The sequence below is a fragment of the Magallana gigas genome, chromosome 4 (genome assembly GCF_963853765.1).
Source record: "Magallana gigas chromosome 4, xbMagGiga1.1, whole genome shotgun sequence".
NCBI lineage: Eukaryota > Metazoa > Mollusca > Bivalvia > Ostreida > Ostreidae > Magallana > Magallana gigas.
In genome coordinates, this window is record NC_088856.1 from 54,300,284 (window position 1) to 54,323,831 (window position 23,548).

Here is a 23,548-nt window from a genome sequence, read left to right on the forward strand (position 1 = left end):
CACAACTTGAAAATGGCCTCGCCAGGCTCAGGTAAATTACAAAATATAAATTGTGATCCAGGATCTTGCAATGATCTATTGAAGCTTTTTTTAAAATAATATGTATATGCATTGTTGGCAGTAAAACTGTATACATATATCTTCTAATATGTTTTACGGTGCGACCGTTGGGGCGAGCGCAGCATGTGATCAAACAATGAATTATGATAAATCAATGAAAATAAAATTAACAAATAAAATTAATAATGAATAAATTTGATTGCAAAATAAAATAAAACATACCTATTTTTTCAGTAAAATTTACATTATTCATAGTTTATAAGATTTGTTATTTATTTATTTATTTATTTATAAATAGAACATAGTTCAATCTCAGATACAATGTTGTTGAATAATAAAGAAACATAAATGTTCATTGCACTCCATCTCCTCTTTTAAAGTGATTGTAACGTTCGTCAGTTCATCCCCTTTTTTGCAGTAGACATTTTTTTTAAAACTTACATTCAAAAATTGACTTATCATAACCCCCCCCCCCCATGTTAATTTTTTTTTTCAATTTACACATAGAAAATCGACTTATCATGGAGTTGCCCCCTCCACTTATAAAAAAAATTAATGTATTTATTTTTTTTTAATTTACGCTTAAAAATATTTGCTAATCATATTAATTAAAAGAATATGGTGCCCCCCCCCCCTCCCCGCATGTAATAAATGGTAGTGAAAATAAAGAAACCATTGAACTGCTAAAGAGCTGAAGGATTAGAATTTTCATGATTTTTTTTTTCTTTTTGCTTGCAAAGATTTTTTGGATGAGGCTGCCATCTACCACCATGCACCCACCCCCTTTTAAAAAAAGGCGATGCTACGTGTACGTTCCAGGAATTACCGTAATTTTGGTGAATAAAACAAATGTGAGCATTCATCCAAATGTGTGCTATTTAATTACAACTGTTTCCTGTATCTGAAGAAATGTCCTTATTCTTCAGCTGTTCTTTAGCTTAGCCTTTGCAAAATATTGAGAAGATTTTGGTCATTTCAGCAGATTTACTATAACTTCAATTAGAGTAATTTCCCCTTATCAGTGCTTATTGTGACGTCAAAGCTGACGTTGGTTAAGTGTCGCCTGACTCTTTAAAACTCCTCCGAGAAATAAAAGTACGCGTATACTTCAAAAAATCATGATTTAATGCTTATATTTACATTTTTTTTAACTTCTTGCCTTGTCTGCAAATGTGATTCATACCTTAAAATTCCTATCTTATCCTAAGGGTAAGTTAATATTAATGGAAGAGCCACAGTAACAGCCACAAGCGTGAACTTTAATTTTCGCTTGTGACGTTGCAGTTTACAGCGTTCAACGTTTGTGACGTCATAATAAAACTCGTCAATTTGACCTTTGACTACTTGTTGCATTTAGAGGCATTTAAACATCACGGAATTTAATGGAAAAACACAGTTGAATGTAAATATACTGTTTTATTTACTTAAAAAGGCATGATGTTCTTAAAATTACACATTACACACATACTTCTCAATAGTTGTACTTTGATTCTCGCGAGAACGTGAAGTTGGAAACCATTGGTACTATGAATTGTGGGTCAAAATTTACTGACGCCGAAAAAATCTATCGGATCAATGTGTAAACCTTTGTGACGTCACTCGATTATTTTTGATTGAGAGTGTACTGACGTGAACTTTAGAGGTAGCATTATGTCGTATACATTGTTATTGTTTTATTGTCTTGCTGATTCTCGTGAGAGTGTGAAGTGATAAAATTTGCCATGATTACAGGGAACTACTGGGACGATTAAAACAATGCATTACTGGTCCGATTTACTGACGCCAAAAAAATCCGTTGAATGAATGTGCAACTAGTCCGAATGTTCTATTCACACATGCCTTGCCGGTAGAGCTCGCTTCGCTCCGGCGCTGCGCGCCGGCGAGCTGCGCTCGCTATTAATTCCTCATTTAAACGCATTTGTTGACAAAAACCGTTATTCAACTATTTTTTTAAAAAAAAAACACGTGTCACAAGAGAGATATTTCACAGTCGAACGTTATGCGCAGCATGGCGATCACAAGTATCATGCTTATAAAAACAATTCTTGGCTATATTTCATAATAATAAAAATCATTATAGATTGTGCATTTTCATAGGTTGTATAACCATTAAAAAGAAGTACATGTGTCCGCAATTTTTTTTAATAGAGACGTATCAAAATGTCAACATGAATGTCACACTTTCATAAAAATACATTCAATTGCATTAGCAATGAAAAGAGAAAATAACTTGGACACTTCTTTTAAAAAGTGGCGCAAAAAATTCACAAAAATGAATCGCAGTTAAGAAATGTGCTATTTCTCCCAAACATTTTGATGCCAAATATACAAACATTACGAACCAAGATAATTGATTTTTACAAATAGAATGATGTCAACATTATATGTCACGGGTACGTAAAATGACGCAAGGGCTCAAAACGTTATGTGTACGTTTTTTTTTCTTCATAAAAACAGTTATAGTGAACATTATAAATACATGTACCTACACATTATTTTGTGAAAAAAGTAGCAAAATATATATACTAAGAAAAATAATTAAAAAAATAGGAATAACAATTTAAAAATTAAATTGATGCCAAATATCCAAACTTAGCGAGTCGAATTAATTCATTAATACAAATGAAATAATAACGACATTATTTGCCATAAGTATATGTAAAATGACGCAATGACGTGATGTGACGATGAACATGTATCTTAATTAATTAAACAGGGTCTTTGACTGCTGCACAAAGAATTAAAATGAATAAAGAAAAAAGGAAAGAGAGAAGGGTAGAACAGACTCGGGAATGGAGGGGGAGAGTGAAGGAAAAACAGAAAACTGATTCCAACTCCAATATCTTTCCGCCGAAAGGTAAAACGGGTTCACTGCAAGTAAATGGGCAGTAATGATTTCGGTTAAGTGCCAAAACAAACCAAATTAGATATTTTTGTTCCGCAGAGTATAATACTAATAAAAAACATACGTATAGATTCATAAAGTTTAAAATTTGCCGATTTTAATTTTTAAAACAGTAGACTACTGATAAATTTTACAATGAATTTACATCGAATTTCAGAAGAGACCGTCAAAGCTGCGACGCTGAGAAAACGTAAACAGCGCGAAAGAGAACGTATCAAAATAGAAAATAATCAGAACAGAAAGAAAAAAGAAAAGGAAAGTAGATTAAAATTAATTGAACACGAGGAATCAATGCGGAAACGAAAATCGCTTGCACAAAAGAGATGGCGCCAAAAAAACACAACAGCCAAATTCGGAGCGAAAATACAGAGGACGGTAACCTAAGGTCACCATTTAATAACAAAATGCAAAAATGTCCAGCTGTGAGAAAATTAAAAAAGAAATTTACCGACATCCCCGACAAAAAGAGCAGCCACCATTGCGGCCTTTCTAAAAAATGCTAACTCTCCAACTGTTAAATTACTTCAAAATTGCAAAATTATTCCTTCTCCAGAGGAAAAGGAATCAGCTACTCTTCAATTGTCCGTTCTGTATGACATAAAAGAATCGGTTTCAAAGCTAAAACTTAAACGCTGCGACAAAGCAAGGGAGGCCATGGATTTTCTAACAGCTTCTTTCAGCGGCGAAAATGTTAAAAAAATCAAGAGCAAAGTCTTCACTAGCAAAAAAAACTTGGTCTTCCGATCCGTAGAATATCAAAAGGGTACAAAGTTCGTACAAAAATCTTACATTCGGAATCATCATCGTTCACTTATACAAAGCGGAAAACAAGATCTGATGCTCTGTCTGATGATACCCGAAAACGTGTGTATGATTTTTGGTGTTTGGGTGAAAATTCGCACCCAACTGAAAACAAAAATGACGTGAAAAGGGTTCGAATAGGTCCAAAACAGTATTCATCTCACGTTGTTCATATCTTAGAAAAAACACAAACAGAAATATATGCCGAGTTTATTTCAAAAAACCCAGAAATTCGTATTTCTCAAAGACTTTTTGAGGCATGTAAACCCTACTATATTCGCCCAGCTCGTCAAAAGGATCGAGTTACTTGTTGCTGCCGTTATCATCTTGAAATGAAATACGTTTTTAAAGCATGCATGTCATTCAGAAAGACTTATGTTACAGACCCTGTAATATATCATGATATGTATGAAATAAGTAATCAAACTCTTTGTCCTTCTCATTCCGACGGACTACATAACAAATCATGTTTAGACAGAACTTGCTTGGGTTGTGGTGTTCAGAAAGTGCACTTGCACCCCGAGGAACTAAGAACTGACGACGCGTCCCCTGATGTTTCTTGGGAGTGTTTTGATTATGTAAACATTAAGTCAAAAAGAGGCGAAACCAAGAAACTGATGCTCGTGAAAAAGGTTACAAAGCCTGCCGAACTTTTTCAATATATGATTAAGCTTCTCGAAAAATTTCCAATGCATAATATGGGGGCTCAATGGCAAGTCCAACAATTGAGAAATTTGGTTCAGAATTTACCTCAAAATCACTGCGTTACAATTCACGACTTTTCCGAAAATTATCGTTGTAGTGAAAGGAACGAAATACAATCAAATTATTTTCAAAAAACGGAAGTCTCCATTCATGTAACCATACTTCACAGGCATGCTATCCTTGAATTAGACGGTTTGGAAAGTACTACGGAAAAACCAGAAATAGTTACGGAACACTTTTATGTCATATCTCCTGATGAGAAGCATGATCAACATTTTACCCATTATTGTCAAAAAATTATTTCTGACTACCTAAAGTCCATTTCGTACGAGGTCAAAACAATGCATGAATTTTGCGATGGTTGTGCTGCACAATATAAAAGTCGCCATTGTTTCGGCGACTTATCAGATTCTCTTTCAGAATTTTGTTATCAAAAGTTAATTAGAAATTTTTTTGAAACCAGCCACGCAAAGGGCCCACAAGATGCAGCGGGAGGATTTTTAAAAAATCAGGCTGATCTTGCCGTCATTAGGGGTACCTGCATCATACAAGATGCGAAAGGCCTCTATTTGTTTGCAAAAGAAAAACTTGAAACTCCCAAGGACTCTTCAAATATTCGACGAAGGATTTTTGAATATGTAGAAGAAATTCCTAGAGAAAAAGCAAGGTTATATAAACCTTTGACGGGAATCAGATCTGTTCATCAGCTCGTGTCAGTTATTTCTGGTGAAAACTACATTCGTCCCCTATCTTGTTACAATTGCGAAGATTGCATTGAGGGCAATTCTGAGTAATGCGATCTCAGTAACAGTTTAGGCAATGCAACACTAATTTATTTCACAAAAGAAGGCTCGGATAATGACACATCAGACCCAGAGAACGAAACATCGGAATCACAAATATTATCAAATTTAATTACAAAAGACTGTATATTTCCGGTACTTTGTGACGATAATGTAAATGATTATTATGTAATGAAAGAAAGTTCAAAATCAGTTGTTCTACAAAAAGATGACAATGACAGGTGGGGAGCTGCTTACAGAAGAGGTACACAGGTTATCCGAGGCCATTACTTCGAAAAATCTCCTGAAACGCCTTTGAAATACAAACTAATTAAACGCAAACCGGCGATTGTACCTTCCCAATCAGTTTTGTATATCATTTGTGAATCGGGTGATATTCTTGACAATGACACATTACAAATTTTAGAGGAAGTTCATTTAACAATATTACAAGCTGTGAGTGAATCACATGCTTTTGAAAATTGATATCGCTGAACTGAACTAAAATTGAAACATTTTAACGTTGTGAACTTCAGACTTGGTTGTACATATTAAGAAGATATTTTGAAATTGCAGTTTTGAAATACAAAATCTCTTAAACGCAGAAAAAAATTAATATAAAGTTCTTCTTTTTTTAATTTTTCGTATGCTGTGCTTAATAAAATGTATCATTACGTTATGCGTGAAAATGACGTTTTTGACGTTTTTGACGTTACCGAAATTAACACCAACACCGTGCGCGACGTGTACAAAATTAATCAGTATCGCTAAAAACACAGATTTATAATAACATCTACAATGTATTTTCTACTCAATTTCTTTTTTTAAAAATTGATTATAGTTCATACAGTTTTGAACTGACGAACCATCGAGTAAAACGACGTTCAAGTATGAGTACGCGCATTCGTTTTACTTAAAAAAGCCGCTTTCAAATGTATTATTTAGTTAATTAATTGAAGTAATTATAATATATGAGTTTTACTTCGTTTCATATACGAAAAATACAAAGAAAACTAGAGCAGAGCTCGTGGCAAAACCACGAGTAGGTCTTCCGTTGTTGCTGCGAGTTGAAAATGTATATGATTTGGTGTCAAACGATTATATGGACTAATGACTAAAATTTCACTCCTGCTTTTGTTATAAAAACGTGTTGTGATTGAAAGCCTGTATAAAGACAGGAAGAAAATGTTTTAGGAAAACTATTTGTTGAACACAATTTGTGTATTTGTTTTGAAAACTCTTTAAAGCCCTGTCACACCAAGTTGCGTTCCCAGGGCGTGTTCACGGCGTTGTAAAATTCATGGAATTCGTAGATCGCAAGGAAAATTTACAATTGAAAATGTCACGGCATCCTGATGGCAACTGAGGCGTCCTTACAGAGCTCCCAACTACGTTTCCACAGAGTTCTACTTGGCGATTGACTGCGCTCTCGCTGGGTATCCGCCGAGTGCTCATGACGTGCTAGGAGTTTTTACCACACGTCCACAGCGTGCCCTGCGTGCACATGCGCTGTCACGGCGTTCTAAAATGTTCTAGGATATCCCACCGCGGCGAACGAAGATGCCGTTTTGAAGACTATGTGCAAGATTGAAATTGTTGTGTGCTGTCAAAATTTGGTAAATAGCCAAAATTGATGGCATCTCTGAAAATTTGTTCAGGGCTGATATTATTTGATAATACGAGTAGCCTTGAACATTTAAAATAATAATCAGCTATGAAAGATCATCGGGAGAATTTATGCATAAGTGAGCGTATAAATTTTACATCTGATATAGAAACACCGTTATGTAACTTAAAATTAAATGACATTATTTACAGAAATGAATATTACTTCTCTCGACGATGCAATAATATGCAAAATACCTATTTTTAAGTCGGTTTTTTCTCCATTATCGGATCATAAGTAATTCTCTCGGAGAAAGTTTACGTATGTATTTTGAAAAAAAAAACCCGGTAAACTTCAATAAAAATAAGCGAAAAATTTAGGTGTTACGGTTTTTATTTTCAGTCACACAAATTAAATGTGACAAAGGGGCATATTCGGTCGGAATTTTGGGGTAACATGTACATGAAGTAAATTTGATGCAAGTTACCTGTTTGTTTTTTGTGGGTTTTTTGTTTGTTTTCTCTGTTTTATCATAAAGATATATATAAAAAATTACGTACGTCACAAGCAATATTTGCCTTCTCTATTTCTCTGGTATTTTAATAGATTGTGTATTCATTGTTGACATAAAATTAGTATTCCACTGGCTGTAGCTAACCTTGTAAGTAAATTAAGTTGCATGACAACCTCATACCACACAACTTCATTAAAACTTTTTTTTTTAAATCAATTTTCATATAATTAGAATCAATTTTCATATAATTAGAAATAAAGAAAATTCCCAAGAACACATGTCCATCTCACTGAAGTGAAGCGCATATATTTTTGGAGGCAGATACATGTATGTCACAATATTATAGTCTGTAAGTCAAGTGAACTAATCTGTCCACACTTGCAATACTTTGATGATTTCTATGGCGACCGCCTGCATAGCATAATGTAGTCGTATTTCATAACATCTAATCCAAAGAACAAATTACCTTTGACTTAAAACTTTTTATTATATGTATAATTCTGTTCATAACTATATATAATAGAGGTTTAGCGTGTCCAACAGGTCAATTTATTATAGCCACATTCTCAGATTATGAACTCGCACCTTTAATGTGAAAATGAAAGTCTTATTGTTTGATAATTGACCACTTTGAAGAAAGCACCCTGCGAACTGTTGATTAATTACATAACAATTGATGATTTGCAGCCATAAATAACCTAGGGCTATATATGTTCTGAGCTGTTTGCGCTGAAGCGACACAAGATTTTCGGTAGCACGTGGCGATTGAATTTACGCAATAAAGAAAGTTGAAATTTACAAAGACTGACCGAATAAAAAGACGGGTGGGAAAGAGAAACACGTTCAGGAGAAAATGTTAAAAATAAGATTCAATTCAATTTATTATCCTTGAGCTTTACAACTCATCGGTATACAAATTATAATACATATAAAATTATATACAAATGTGCAATGTGCAGTAAGTGAGTGGACATATTAAGACAATATAATCATGTACATATCTAAAGATATGAATGAACATAAATGTATAAGTAGCTTAAACTGTAGTATTATTACAATGCTGCGCTCTCATTTTGGAAGCGCTAGATAAATATTTTCCTAAATTATTGAGTTCCTTTGTATTGTTAACACTTAAAAGTTTAGCTAGCTTAAAAACACTTGGTTTTTTGTAATAAAAACTCTTTACATATTTCTTTCGTAATTCAGTGTAAAAAAGACATATGAGTATAAAGTGGAACTCATCTTCTAAATCTTTTTTATTACGGCACCTTGTTGTGTCGACCCTTTTCAATATTTGTGATGAAGTTCGAAAAATACTTATAAAGTTTTTTGAAGTATAATTAATCGGTCTCCTAAGATAACTTTGCAAACAAAAATTATCCAAGAAGAATGAATGATTTTCGACAGATCTGGAATTAAAAAAAAAAAAAGAGCACTTGGCAGCGGGGCGGTGGGAGAGATTCTTTTATCGTGCCAGCACCTACTGCAAACATGTAACATGGAACTTTGATCATAATTTGATTTGATTTTTAAATTACCTTGTACGCTGTCGTATAAATCAATGCTAAATCAACTGTACAAGTAACATAAATTCATCTGTTTACCTTGAACCAATATTATAGTTGAAAACATAAAAAAAATAGTTGCGTTCATTCAAAATACCAAACATGCACGCGTGATAAGGTAAATGTAGAAGATGTCACTTGCGCGGGATCTCCTCGGCCATGTGCGAATGATGATCATTATTTAAAGGTTTTAATATTTGTGTGTGTTTTTTGGTTTTTTTTATTGAAAACATTATTTGTACAGTTTTTAAAACATTTAAGACTTTTAAACCAACCATTCAAATATGTCTGTAGAGTATTTCAGATTTGGAGTAATATCGCTTTTATTAATTTTCAGAACGACTTTTTAATTTACTCTCCAATGTTTAATTTAAACAGATACAAAATGAACACACTTTTATAACATATAATTAAAACAGTGTACAGTGTATTTACGGCTATATAAACTCAAACAAGTTCATATTCATGTAAGTGTGCGGGTGCGAATCTTGTGTATTTAATTAGATAACCGTTTACCGCTAGGTAGTGTAGCCGCGGATGATTTCCTCGGCCGCGGGCGAACGATAGATTAACGTAAAGATCGATTGAACGCATGCACACGCACAGCTCAGAACCTAGGAAGATTTGAAAAGTTTGCAATTTAATGACTAAAATCTATCAAATAGAAACTTTTTTTTTTTACTTTAAACCCACAATTGATCTATATGTCTGATATTGCATTAGATTGAGAATGGCATTGCTTTTATTAATTAACTGAACGATTTTTTAATTGACATCCTATCGTTTAATCCAATTGAAGAATAAACCTTTATGTGTACGTAATCAAAACTGAAACAATTCTTCAGTTCGAAGCTAAATTAACTCATATATGAGGGACGCAACGCTCGTGTATTGGATAACCGCTGACGGCTAGGTAGTCCAGCCGCGACCATGGTGACCGATTTTCTCGGCCGCGGGCGAGGGAGAGCTTACGTAATAATACTCACACAGCTCTGATTCAAGGTGGATTTTAAATGCATGCAGTATGATAACTAAAATGTAATGCACAGAATTTTTTTCAATACGTATTTTGTGGTTTACTAGAGAAGAAAAAGAATGTTTTGTTTTGCGATTCTCGTCTCTAAGGACTGTGCACCATAAGAAATAAGAAGGACTTAAACTTCGGAATTCTTAAAAAAAAAAACACCAGCATGTGTTCTAATTTTTTTTCTCATGAATTAAAACCTCCTGTATAAACCAGCATACTTTCTGTGGTCACTTTATGCAAGTTTTAAGCACAAAGACTTTCGTTAAGTTGCCAAATGAAAACAGGTACATGTTAACATGTAAAGCTTGTTACACTCATTCTACACAAATCACTTACAAAATAACATTGTAACGACCTTTATGAGATCCCAACAAACAACTTTTCCAGCGACAGCCATATCGAAATCCAAACCGTTTTTGAGTTATTCAGCAAAATCTTTTAAGGGCTACTGGCCCTTAATTTAAGGGGCCAGCCCTTTTTTATTGGTGCTAAATGAAAGCCCTTAACATTCTGCACAACTTTTGTTCTATATGTATTTAGGAAATATTTCAAACTAAAAAGTTACGAAGCTAAAACATGAGAAAATTTTTGCTGTATTTAGAACATAGATTTCGATTGATTAATTCGAGTGGAATAATTGGAAAAAACTAAAATACAAAAATCAGAGGACAATATTCAAAGTGTCAATAATAAAGATTTTTAACTATAAATTATTTGCTACGGACCATTTCGGAGCCTTTGTCTGGAAACTAATGCCCCTAAAATTTTAGAAAAAGGGAAATAACTCAAAACCGGAAGTTGCGATTTCAATTCTTTTTGTGCTCTAGCAACCTTATCTAATTTACAATATACCGTGAAAATTTGAACGAAATCGGATGACAAACAAATAAGTTATTGATGATTTAAAAACGTCTAGAAGAAGAAAAACTATAACTAGTAGACTAATTGTTCTCGAACAATTAGAGGTCTTTCCACCTCATTGTTTTTTATGTTTGAAATAAGATTGCTTCAATAGAATAAAGTATTTTTTCTGCGTTACTTCATAAAAAAAGTGTTAAACGATTAAGTTTGCAATTTTTTATTGCTTAACCTTGACCTTTGACCTTTATGTCATTTTCATCGGACAAGGTAGACGCTTCAATACCAAGTGGTCCGATGTATCTATGATTATTGATTCAAAAGTTATTTGTGTTTTTTATTGAATGTTCGAAACTTTCAGGGGCAATAACTGCTAGAAAGGGACTTTGGACCCTGTCGGTAAGAATAGATTGAAGAAGCGTCTCAATATACTGAATACATTAGTAAAAGTTTCAAGTCTCTATCTCCAACGGTTAATTAGGAGTAGCGACAACAAGCATTTTGTACAATAGGGGCAATAACTCTATAATTGTTACATGGTAAGGGTCAAAGGGTTATATTTTGAAATGTCTTAGGATGTCCTACTACATCCATGAAAAAGTTTTTCTCTACCATCCTAAACATTAGAGATCTAAAAACTCATTGATTAAGAGATTTCCAAATGACCTTGACCTTTGACCTTTATATCATTTTGTTCATCCAAGGTAGACGCTTCCATCCCAAGTGGTCCGAAGTCTGTATAATAAGTAATAAAAAAGTTGGAAGTGATTTTATAGAAATGTAAATACTTTCAGGGGCAATAACTACTAGAAGGGGGGCTCAGATCATTTCGGTATGAATAGATTGAAAAACCCTCTAAGTGTACTAAAGACATTGGTAAAAGTTCCAAGTTTCTATCTCTTATGGTTTCAGAGGAGTAGCGATAACAAGCTTTTCGTACAAAAGGGGCAATAACTCAGTAACTATTTAAAAGAAAGAGCCAAGGGGATATATTTTAAAATGTCTTAAGATGTCCTATTACATCCATGAAAAAGTTTTTCTTTACTACACTAAACAAAAGAGATCTAAAAACTCATTAATTAAGAGATTTTCAGATGACCTTGACCTTTGACCTTTATGTAATTTTGTTCGGCCAAGGAAGACGCTTCCATCCCAAGTGGTCCGAAGTCTCTATGATAAATGATAAAAAAGTTGGATGGGATTTTATGGAAATTCAAATACTTTCAGGGGCAATAACTACTAGAAGGGGGTCTCGGATCCTTTCGGTGTTAGTAGATTGAAGAACCCTCTAAGTGTACTGAAGACATTGGTAAAAGTTCCAAGTCTCTATCTCTAATGGTTTCAGAGGAGTAGCGATAACAAGCTTTTCATACACAAGGGCAATAACTTCGTAAGTTCTGGGAGTTATCAAGCAAAGGGTCATTTGGTACCATAACTTTTAATGGCCAATCACATAAAGAAAAAATTGTTTCAATATCTCTTGAAATAAAAAAGCTGTCCCTGGAAAAAAAGAGAAGAAAAAAAATAAGAACTAGTAGACTAATTGTTCTCGAACAATTAGAGGTCTTTCCACTTCATTGTTTTTTTATGTTTGAAATAAGATTGCTTCAATAGAATGAATTATTTTTTCTGCGTTACTTCATAAAAAAAAGTGTTAAACGATTAAGTTTGCAATTTTTTATTGCTTAACCTTGACCTTTGACCTTTATGTCATTTTTCATCGGACAAGGTAGACGCTTCAATACCAAGTGGTCCGATGTATCTATGATTATTGATTAAAAAGTTTTTTGTGTTTTTTATTGAATGTTCGAAACTTTCAGGGGCAATAACTGCTAGAAAGGGACTTTGGGCCCTGTCGGTAAGAATAGATTGAAGAAGCGTCTCAATATACTGAATACATTAGTAAAAGTTTCAAGTCTCTATCTCCAACGGTTAATTAGATGTAGCGATAACAAGCATTTTGTACAATAGGGGCAATAACTCTATAATTGTTACATGGTAAGGGTCAATGGGTTATATTTTGAAATGTCTTATGATGTTCTACTACATCCATGAAAAAGTTTTTCTCTAGAACCCTAAACAAAAGAGATCTAAAAACTCATTAATTTAGAGATTTCCAAATGACCTTGACCTTTGACCTTTATGTCAATTTTATCGTTAAACAGCTTGAATTTAATCCAATAATTGGTGAAATGTCAGGACCATATCATATATGAATTCATTTATTTATTATAGAGTTAAAGGAAAAACACTTATTTGAGGGGTGGGGGGGGGGGGGGGGGTTGACGGCTTTGTACTTTTATCTGAGAGTTTAGATACCGCATTTAAGGTTTTGATCTCAAAATCGATAGGGATCTTTTTTTGGGCCATTTGGAATTCTGATATCAAAATTCAAATGCTCAAATTCTTTTTAAGATATCAGTGAAAGCGAGAAACAAAAAAGGGTATACTGCCTTATTCATTAGAGTTTTAACTCGTATAGTTTCAGAGAAATAAATGAGATATATTTATTACACATTTCGTACAAATGAGAAAATATTTCTATAATGATTTCAAAGTGGGATCTGAAGGTTTATATTCTTAACTGCCTTTAAAATTAGGCTTACAACAACAGTTATTTATTAATTTTATAGTACCCTAAACAAAAGATACATGAAAACTCAATGATACACTGAGTTAAAAAAAAAAACAGTTTAGATTGAGAAAGTTCAACTAAATACAAACTACTGTAAATCAATTAAATTTGTACATGTAGGGGTCAATTTTCGTGTATTATTGATTTTTTTATTTATTTGTGGGGATGAAATTTCGTAGATGCGTCGATTTTTAGTTTCAGTAAAGAATACTAACTCTTTCAAACTTTGTTTTCGTTAAGAATGAAAATTCGTGGTGGTGTGTTTCCCACAAACTCATTGAAAATTAAGCAACCACGAATTCTAATGATTCAACAATGTATTGTTATGAAAACGATTACATTGAAATAACTGAATGCTAACACTAAATGATAACAAAAGTTTTTTAAGTTATATATTATTAGTTTTTCGTACAATTTACACCTAGAATTCCCATTCCGGTTCTTGAACTTCCAATTCAAAGAAAAACGTGTCTTGAAATCTTAAAAGATCAGCATTGCCATGAGAAGGTTTAATTTAATGTTATTTGAATTGCTTCATGGTAGCTATAGTAGGTTGGAACTATTTGTACTTTGATATGCTCACATCCTTTTGCATACACATGATCGATCAATGTTCCATTTTCTGTGGTTGGTTCATCAACATACTGCGTAAAACCTCTGGAGGACATACGATTCAGCACAGTTTTGTTATCATTAAGTATATCTTGATTGAAATCTCCTATTACAACTAGTTTTTCTGACAAATTTTCTAAACTGTCAAGCAACAAATTCAGAGCTGCCATAAAAGCTGAAATGCAGTATTTTGGGGGTCGATAAATGACGGCAACATAAGTATCAATGCTTGTAATTTTGAATACAATGCATTCAAGATTCTTTGCTATCCCTAGTACTTCCTCATAAGGTATGCCTAGTTTGTGATACACACCCACACCTCCATGTTGCAGTTGAACAAGCTCTCTCTGTAAAGAACTGTTGTCATCATAAGATGAAGATCTTAGCCTATGCCTTCCAGCAAAATGTTCTATCTCTGTGAAAACAGAATTAATATTACACCACGTTTCTGTTAGGCATATAAAATCTGCATTCGAGAAATGTTTATTGCTTTCCAAATCAAGCTTATGCTGATGTAACCCTTGAATGTTGTGATACATAACTACAGTACTATTCTCACATGGTTCATTCTGGTTTTGATCTTCTATGTATTTCGTCATTGAAGATATCCCTTTGATAATATCAGGGTCACAATATATCTTTTTTTCCAGCTTGTCTAAATCAATGTTCTTCAAATATAGTCCATCAATTGATGTTGCTCTGCTCAAAGCAACATATGCTTGTCCATATGCAAAACATTTGTTCAAATCAACAACGCAATCTTTTACCGTCATCCCTTGAACTTTGTGAATAGTACATGCCCATGCCAACTGGAGTGGATATTGTTTTCTGACCCCGTTTTTTACAGGTACTTCTTCACATGAAGGACGTAATCCAACACATCTCTTTTCATCAATGAACCTCTGAATTTGAGCATTAATTCCAATTCTTTCATTATCAAAATGAATGAATATAATATCTGGAAGTGACGAATTTGATTCAAAACTAATATACATGACAGTACCCATCACGCCATTTACAAGTCCATCAAGTGTATCTTCATTTCTAATCAACATAACCCTTGCTCCCTTAGCTAATAGTATAGAAGATGGCAAACATACATCAGTTTTGGTAAAGTGAGAACTTCTCCTGGTAAGCTTTCCTGATGTTTTATCCTTTACATAGTCTTCTGCTTCTATCAGATTTGGCTCACAACATACTTTTAATATCATTTCGTTGTTAAATGCCTTAATCTCTTCATTCGTTGAACAGATGTGCAAAACATCATCAGGACCTTCTTGTATACGTTGCTGAAGTGTCATTTTGTCAATCTCTGATAGTTTCTCATTCTTGTTTTTAACGCGCAATCTGTTTAAAAGCTCTGCAAAATAACGATCTTCCCGTTGACGCATTATTTCGTCTAATTCAACAATAGAAAACAAATCATTCCATAACTGATTCATTGGATTGGATGGATCATTCACATAAAGTTTGTCAATGATTTTTGTTCTCACTGGAGGCAACTGATAAAAATCGCCTACGGCAATTACAGACACACCCCCAAATGGACAACTTTCCGGCATTTTTTTAATTTGACGCAGTCTTTCGTGAATAAAAAACAACAAACGTTTGTTAACCATAGAAATCTCATCAATAATCAAAATCTGAATATTTTCCAACTTAGATCTCAAACTGTTTAATTTGTCTTCACTAAGCAAAGCATGGTCTAATGAGAGTGATTTGAATATTCCAAGGGCACTGTGAATAGTTAATCCCTTGATATTAAATGCCGCGGTGCCTGTTGGTGCAGTAAGTAACACAGTTTGATCATCTGGATTCTCAGATATATGTGCCAATAATCGGGTTGCTTCATAAAAAATGCATTTGATTAAATGACTTTTTCCTGTCCCAGCTCCACCAGTAATAAAAACATGAAAAGGATCTGGATGCTGTCCATTCTTTTTCTTAATACACCAATCCCTAACTTTGAAAAATACCTCATTTTGTTTGGAATTAAGTGTTTGTAAAAGTGGCACAATATCATTCTTTGAAAACGTAGACGAGAGCAGATTGGCTGTACTTGATTTTGTTTTATTATTTCTGTTTAAATCAGGTATTAACTGATCTGAATTTTCTTCTTCAACAGCAGTTGTCAGTTTTCCTTCCTCAATACATTCTTGTCTGTCCAATTCAGTTTCAGGACATAGTTCACACCATGCATCTTCTTGTGGGCCTTTTGCATCGAATACTCTTTCAGCTTCTTCTAAGTTTTCTGCATCTTTAACGTACCTCGACATGTTAATGTCTACAATTTCTTTAACAGATAGAATGTTTTTCTCACCAGGGTATCTAACACTGCCTGTTTCATAAAAATGTTCATAAGTCGGAAATTGTCTTGGTTTTAGCTGGATACCTTCTCTGTATGGCAAAAACAATTGCAGAATACTTTGAAAGTACTTTTCTCTTGCGGTTTCCAATGAAAACCTTGGATATCTGATGATTGCTGGTTTAGTCTTTGTTCTTTTTCTTATATAGCCCATGTCATTATCAAGCTTGAATGTCGTTTCTTCATTTATTTTCTTTGGTATCTGTGATTCATAAAGGACTGCAAATTCTGAACAAAACTCTGCAAGGCACATTTTATCAAAAATAGTTACATGAGGACGACACTTGTATCTATCAATGGAGTTGGTCATCCATATATCAGAATTTTCACGGGTATAGTCAGACTCATTTTCATTGTGCGACAATGTGTTACTTGTGTTTTTGTTCAGCTTTTTTTTTACTTCTTTCAATGGAATACTCATCCTACATGGATTTTCTCCTACAGGTATAAATTCAACCTTTCTTGAACATTCTTTAAGATGCATTCCAGTCACTCGATAGACGGCTTCTTGTGCACTGATTTCTCTATGGTGCAAGTATGCAGTTCCCACTTTTTTCATAGCCTCTTGGGCATTTAAATTTCCATCAATAGCTTCGTTTTTCGTTTGCATTAATAATAATCCAATTTCCCGTTCAGCTTTACTAATGTAGCTAATGATGTACACAACGCATGAAAATGCATCTAAAATGTACTGAATATCCATGTTGGCATTCCAGGCTCTCAAAAGATCTTTGTTATATTGATTGGTGTATATTTCAGAGGGTTTTCTATTCAGTACAGTTGTATTTCTTTTGGTTATTGCACTGAAACATTCTTCAAACTGTTGTTGGGTAAGTCCAGCTTGATTTAACAATTCAGAAGCTGAAATGTTTTCTTGTTTATTGTTTTTTACAGCATCCCATAAAACACTTAATCTCTCTTTAGCCAATTGTTCCTCATGGTTTTCAATTAATTCGTTTGGCTTTGATATGAATGTTTTTTCAGATGGTGGTCTGGGAAAGTTGAATCTACAAACAGTTCCCCTTTTTTTGCATGTTTTGGAATGATTTTTACTGTGCTGCTGTACAGCCATCACTATATCATGCAGTTCTCTCTCTTCCGTTTGATCTGGTATTTCACATGTTACGTATCTGTCAATGAATTCTACAACCTCTTCATCAGAGTTTTCTTCAAATTTTGGTGCATCCTCAATCCAAAATATACAATGCGTATGTGGAGAACCTCTCTGTTGAAATTCAATACGATAGAAATAATCAATAACCTTTCCAATGGGTTTAGCATCTGACAAAATCACATACTTCAAAAATGTATGAAATCGATGATCAAACATCCTAGCTACGGTAACTGGATTACTACGCAAAATTTGGCACTTCTCGTTCCAAGTAAGATCTTCTACATTTCGCGTATCAAACTGTTGTTTCATTATTGATTCTACTATTTCTGTCCATCTAAAATCTGCTGATGAAAAGGAACAAAAGAATTGAGGGATACCCAACTGTCGTATCATAGCAAAAATATCTTTTTGTGCTGCTTGCCAGAATGGTGGTGTCCCTCTGATAGGTTTTAAAAACTTGATAGCCTCGTCTTTTTTGAACAGATCTTTTAAGACATCTTTATCGCAAATCATTTTCCCAGTAATTTTCTCACTATTTGCATTAGTGTCTTTCCTAAGGGAGATTTGTACATTTGAAATTACTCTACTCAATTCTGTTAAATATTGGCAGAAAAAAATGTAAGAGGTGTCTTTAGCAAATCTATTTTCCACACTCATTAATCTCATATTAAAGTACCTTCCAAGAGATAGTTTTTCATTTCTTTTTTCTGAATATGTACATTTTCCAGTTGGAAAGTGAACAGGAAATGTTTTTGCTTCAATGCCATCTTCTTGGAGAACAGAAACTGGAGTGTTGCCCTCTGCTGGCGAAATTTCAAACACTTGGTCAAAGCATAAATCTAAAACTTCTTGTCCAATGTCAGCTGGTTGTAAACAAGTATCTAATTGAATACCGTGTAATTTTTCGTCCAGATAAGATTGTTGCTCTTGATTTGAGTTTTCATTGAATTCAACATTTTCAGATATATCCTTGTCTACAAGCAAGTCATCATATGGTTCATCTCCCTGTGAAATAGGATTTTGCCAATTTTCCTGTAGGGTTATATCAGAATACCACACGTTATTTTTTTTAAGAAACAATAATGCTTCATCCAGATGTTTACGATTTACAAACTGGTATTCCTCATAACCTTTGTATGACAACTTTCTTTTCAATTTCACTCTCAGTAAAAGACTTTCGTCATCAGATCTAGGTAATGTGGATGTCACTTTCTGAATATTAGATGGAACACAAACTACAGGACCATGCACTCCTTTTTGTCCTCCTTTAGGTAAACCAAGAATTTTCATAAAAGGAATATTCAATGAAACCAAGTGTTGCTCTAAAGCATTTAAACAATCAAGCACAGGAGGAACATCTTCTAATTGTAAACCATTTGAAAAACATTCAGCAGGTATTTTACCTTTCAATAGTTTTCTGTGACATGTGTAACAAATCATAAGATTTTTCCTGCTGCTATCTGTGTCTATACAATTTTTGACCAGACACTCTTTATTACATTTATGAATGTATTTATCTGTGATGCAAGTTTCAAACAACGTGTTTTCATATGCATTTTTGCTACACACAAGTACCTGATTTTCAAAGAATAAGCGAATGCAACATGAACAAACATGCTCTGGTCCGGCTTTAACATCGTGTCTAAATTTCATTATGACATTGCCTATGATTTCATATTGTGTTTTTTTATTAACTCGAGATGCTGAAACCCGTTGTTTAGTTTGGTTCCGATACATATCATCCTCTTCATACTTTTTAATTACACAACTCTTAACTCTTTCTCTATGGTCATGATCATTCTGATATTTCTCTTTACTTGCATTCTTAACCCTTTCTCTATGATCATCATTATTGTCATATTTCTCTATGCTTGCATTCTTAACCCTTTCTCTATGATCATCATTATTGTCATATTTCTCTATGCTTGCATTCTTCTTCCTTTCTCTATGCTTATCATCGTTGTCATATTTCTCTTTGCTTGCATTCTTAATTCTTTCTCTATGCTTAGCATCATTTTTATATTTCCCTATGCTGTCATTCTTCGTCCTTTGTCTGTATTCATCATCATTTGCATATTTCTCGATAGCTTGGTTTTTCATTCGGTTTCTCACATCCTCATTATTTGAATATTTCTCTTTCCCAACCCTTCTTACGTTTTCTCTGTATTCATTATCATTTTCATACTTTTCTTTTGTTCTTTGCTTTGCCTTTTCTCTAAAATGGTCTTCAATTTCATATCTAGCCTTTTTTAATTGCTTTGCTCGCTCTCTGTTTTCCTCGTCATTAAGATAGACAAGTGCAGAACGTTTTAGTGTCTTTTCTCTGAATCGAGCGTCATTTCTGTATCTTTGTTTAATAATTTCCGATTTAGTCTTGGGTGGATTTTCATTTTTTACTGACAATACACTTTCGTAATGTTGCACACGGCCTTCCATAATATGCTTTAAATAAATAGCATCTTTTAATGTTTCACTTTCACTTCTTATTTGAGTAGCTGAATACTTAATCCATGAACCTTCATGAAATGTAAATATGTCTGTCTTCAAAAGATCAGCAGCAGCTAGAATTTCTAATTCCGTTCCCCAAACAGCATCCTTTTCAATCCCTGATAACTTTATGTATTCTTCAACTGATGAATATTGTGGACGTAAAAAAGATTTCAAAGCATCAGAACTTTTCATCATGTGGTTCACAACAGCGTTTCTGACTTGTTTGTAGTGTTCTTGTCTGTTCGAGACGGAATACGATATTGCTCTGAATAGGCAGTTACCATCTGCTGCAATTTGTTTCGTAGACATGGGTGGTCCCATTTGACTAATGGCATTTTGAGCTGCCTTTAAAACATGCTTGGAGGAAATTCCTAATATCCGACATAAATATTTTTTGCTTTTTACACCAAGAGGAGAAAACTCGTATGAAACATTGTATTCTGCTTCTGTTAAAACATCCTCATCTGACAACTGTGTCAAGTCGATTTCGCATTTCTGGGTTTTTTCCTGTTCCACCCTATATGCTTTACAACTGCTTTCTTTGGAGATTCTCATTTTTAAATTATTCTTAGTTTGAACCACATTTTCATCAACAGAAATAATCAAATCTTCACATGAAATATTCATATCCGCAACTATATTTCTTTTTGAACTTGGTGCATTTGATTGGGCTTCAATTTCACATGGCAAACCTTCATTGATAGTTACATTTACACCTGTTACTTCGAACCACTGATTTTCTCGAACTACACCTTGAATCAAGTTAGTGCAATATTCATACACCTGGGAAATGTCTGCTAACTGCATCAATAAACTTCTACCGTTTGGATCGATTAAACCAAAACTGTTCCTTGCATGAGAGTCAAACACAAATAATTCTTGATTATGCTTCATAATAACAAACGTCTGATTGACAGCACATATGAAACAACCATCTGTTCCAATAAGAGATTCTTGTATTGCAAGATCAAGTGGCATACAGCTATCAAAAGCACTGTAGTCTATGTTTTCCTCTGCATCTACAGTTGCTGTGATTGAATCTTTTTTACTAATATGCATCATTTTCCCTGATATTTCTATCATATCTGGTAAGTCTGAGATGAGCAACAAATCATGTGATCCATGTATCCAAGAGTAAATCTCATTTCCTTGTATTAATACATTGTCTAAGAATGCCTGATCCCATTTCCATACATTTTTGAACTTGCTGTGAGCAACTGCCGACAGACTGTTTGCCACACATTGTTTTCCTCTATTTTGACCAAACCTAGCATTTCCTTGGTGAAAGCTACCCTGAACTACTTTGATATATTCATTTTTGTGACATTTTAAAAAGGCTGATTTTCTCTTCTCTGATGTTTTATCTGAAGACTCTCTTCTCTTTAATTCAGTAACATCTCCTCTGCAATTTTTCTCATTTGTTGTCTTCCGTTTTTTATTGACATTCATTGCAATATTTTCTGAAATGTCCATATCAATACAGTGTGGTTTTTCTAAAAATGGTGCATTTGGTGGGGCTTCAATATCACATGGCAAATCTTTATCGATTGCTACATTTACACCTGTTACTTCGAACCACTGATTTTCTCGAACTACGCCTTGTATCAAGTTAGTGCAATATTCATACACCTGGGAAATGTCTGCTAACTGCATCAATAAACTTCTACCGTTTGGATCGATTAAACCAAAACTGTTCCTTGCATGAGAGTCAAACACAAATAATTCTTGATTATGCTTCATAATTACAAACGTCTGATTGACAGCACATATGAAACAACCATCTGTTCCAATAAGAGATTCTTGTATTGCAAGATCAAGTGGCATACAGTTATCAAAAGCACTGTAGTCTATGTTTTCCTCTGCATCTACAGTTGCTGTGATTGAATCTTTTTTAGTAATATGCATCATTTTCCCTGATATTTCTATCATATCTGGTAAGTCTGAGATGAGCAACAAATCATGTGATCCATGTATCCAAGAGTAAATCTCATTTCCTTGTATTAATACATTGTCTAAGAATGCCTGATCCCATTTCCTTACATTTTTGAACTTGCTGTGAGCAACTGCCGACAGACTGTTTGCCACACATTGTTTTCCACTATTTTGACCAAACCTAGCATTTCCTTGGTGAAAGCTACCTTGAACAATAATATTTTTCATCTCACTTTTGTTTATTTTGCGATGTTTTAAAATCATCTCTTCCTTTCCTTCAGATGTATTGTTAAATGACATCTTTCTTTTCATTTTGTTATTATCTTTTGTGCTTTTTTCCTTATAACTTGGTTGATGTTCTTTTGTCTTAGTTGTTTTCAGCTTTTCTGCCCAATAGTTTTTAGGTTTTTCAATGTTTTGCGTGTCTGTTTGCATTTTCCCTTTCATTTCCTCGTGTTTGTTTGTTAGCCTTTTCTCATTGTTTTTCATATTCTTGTCTGATTGTGATTTTTCCAACCTATTGACAGCTGTGTTTTTTGTTTGAAATACACTGCTTCTTTCTTTTTCATGCTTATTATGACTTTTTATCACTTCAGCATAACTTTTCCTATGATAACTTGTCTTAAGTGTTTCAATGTCTGCTTCTTGATTTTCATTGTCTTTCTTCAAAATGTTTGGTTCCTGATTTTCTGAGTTTTTCTTTTTGCTATTTACTTGCTTTTCATCTTGTTTTTTATTCTCTGTTTCTAGTTCAATACCATTTGTGTCTTGTTTTTCATTTTGTTTTGCATTCTTATTTTCTTGTTCAATACCATTTGTTTCTTGCTTTCCATTTTGTTTTTCATTCTCGCTTGTTACTTGCTTTTCATCTTGTTTTTCTTCTTTGATGGTTTCTTTTTTTTTACTCTTGTTTATTTCTTGTTTTTCATCTTGTTTCTCATTCTTGTTTGTTTCTTGTTTTTCATTCTTGTTTGTTTCTTGTTTTTCATTCTTGGTAATTTCTTGCTTTTCATCTTGTTTCTCATTCTTGTTTGTTTTTTGTTTTTCATTTTGTATTTCATTCTTGTTTGTTTCTTGTTTTTCAATTTCATTTTCAGGACATTTTATAGAGTTGACGCTCTCTCTAGGACATTTTATAGAGTTGACGCTCTCTTTTGGACCTTTTATAGAGGTGACGCTCTCTTTTGGACCTTTTATAGAGTTGACGCTCTTATTTCTAGGACCTTTTTTAGAGTTGACGCTCTCTTTTGGACCTTTTATAGAGGTGACGCTCTCTTTTGGACATTTTATAGAGGTGACGCTCTCTTTTGGACCTTTTATAGAGGTGACGCTCTTATTTCTAGGACCTTTTTTAGAGTTGACGCTCTCTTTTGGACCTTTTATAGAGGTGACGCTCTCTTTTGGACCTTTTATAGAGGTGACGCTCTCTTTTGGACCTTTTATAGAGTTGACGCTCTCTTCTGGACCTTTTATAGAGTTGACGCTCTCCTTTGCCTGATGCCTCCTCTCTTGCATTCTCTGTTTCTGCTCCAGGGACATTCTGGTGGCAGGTTTTTTTGATTTGCGAGGCATGATTC

The 23,548-nt window shown here is 33.9% G+C and overlaps 2 protein-coding genes across 2 annotated transcripts in view; both read right to left on the bottom strand.

Moving 5' to 3' along the window:
- Positions 1 to 23,548, bottom strand: part of LOC117683192 (E3 ubiquitin-protein ligase TRIM71-like) — a 182,662-nt gene that overhangs the window by 6,271 nt on the left and 152,843 nt on the right. The gene's annotated exons all lie outside the window — the stretch shown is intronic.
- Positions 22,076 to 23,543, bottom strand: LOC117692027 (nucleolar protein 58-like). Its single transcript, XM_066083423.1, has 2 exons — positions 22,686 to 23,543; positions 22,076 to 22,177 (listed from the first exon to the last, which is right to left on the bottom strand). Exons 1-2 carry the CDS (start codon positions 23,541 to 23,543, stop codon positions 22,076 to 22,078), a joined length of 960 nt encoding a protein of 319 aa, XP_065939495.1.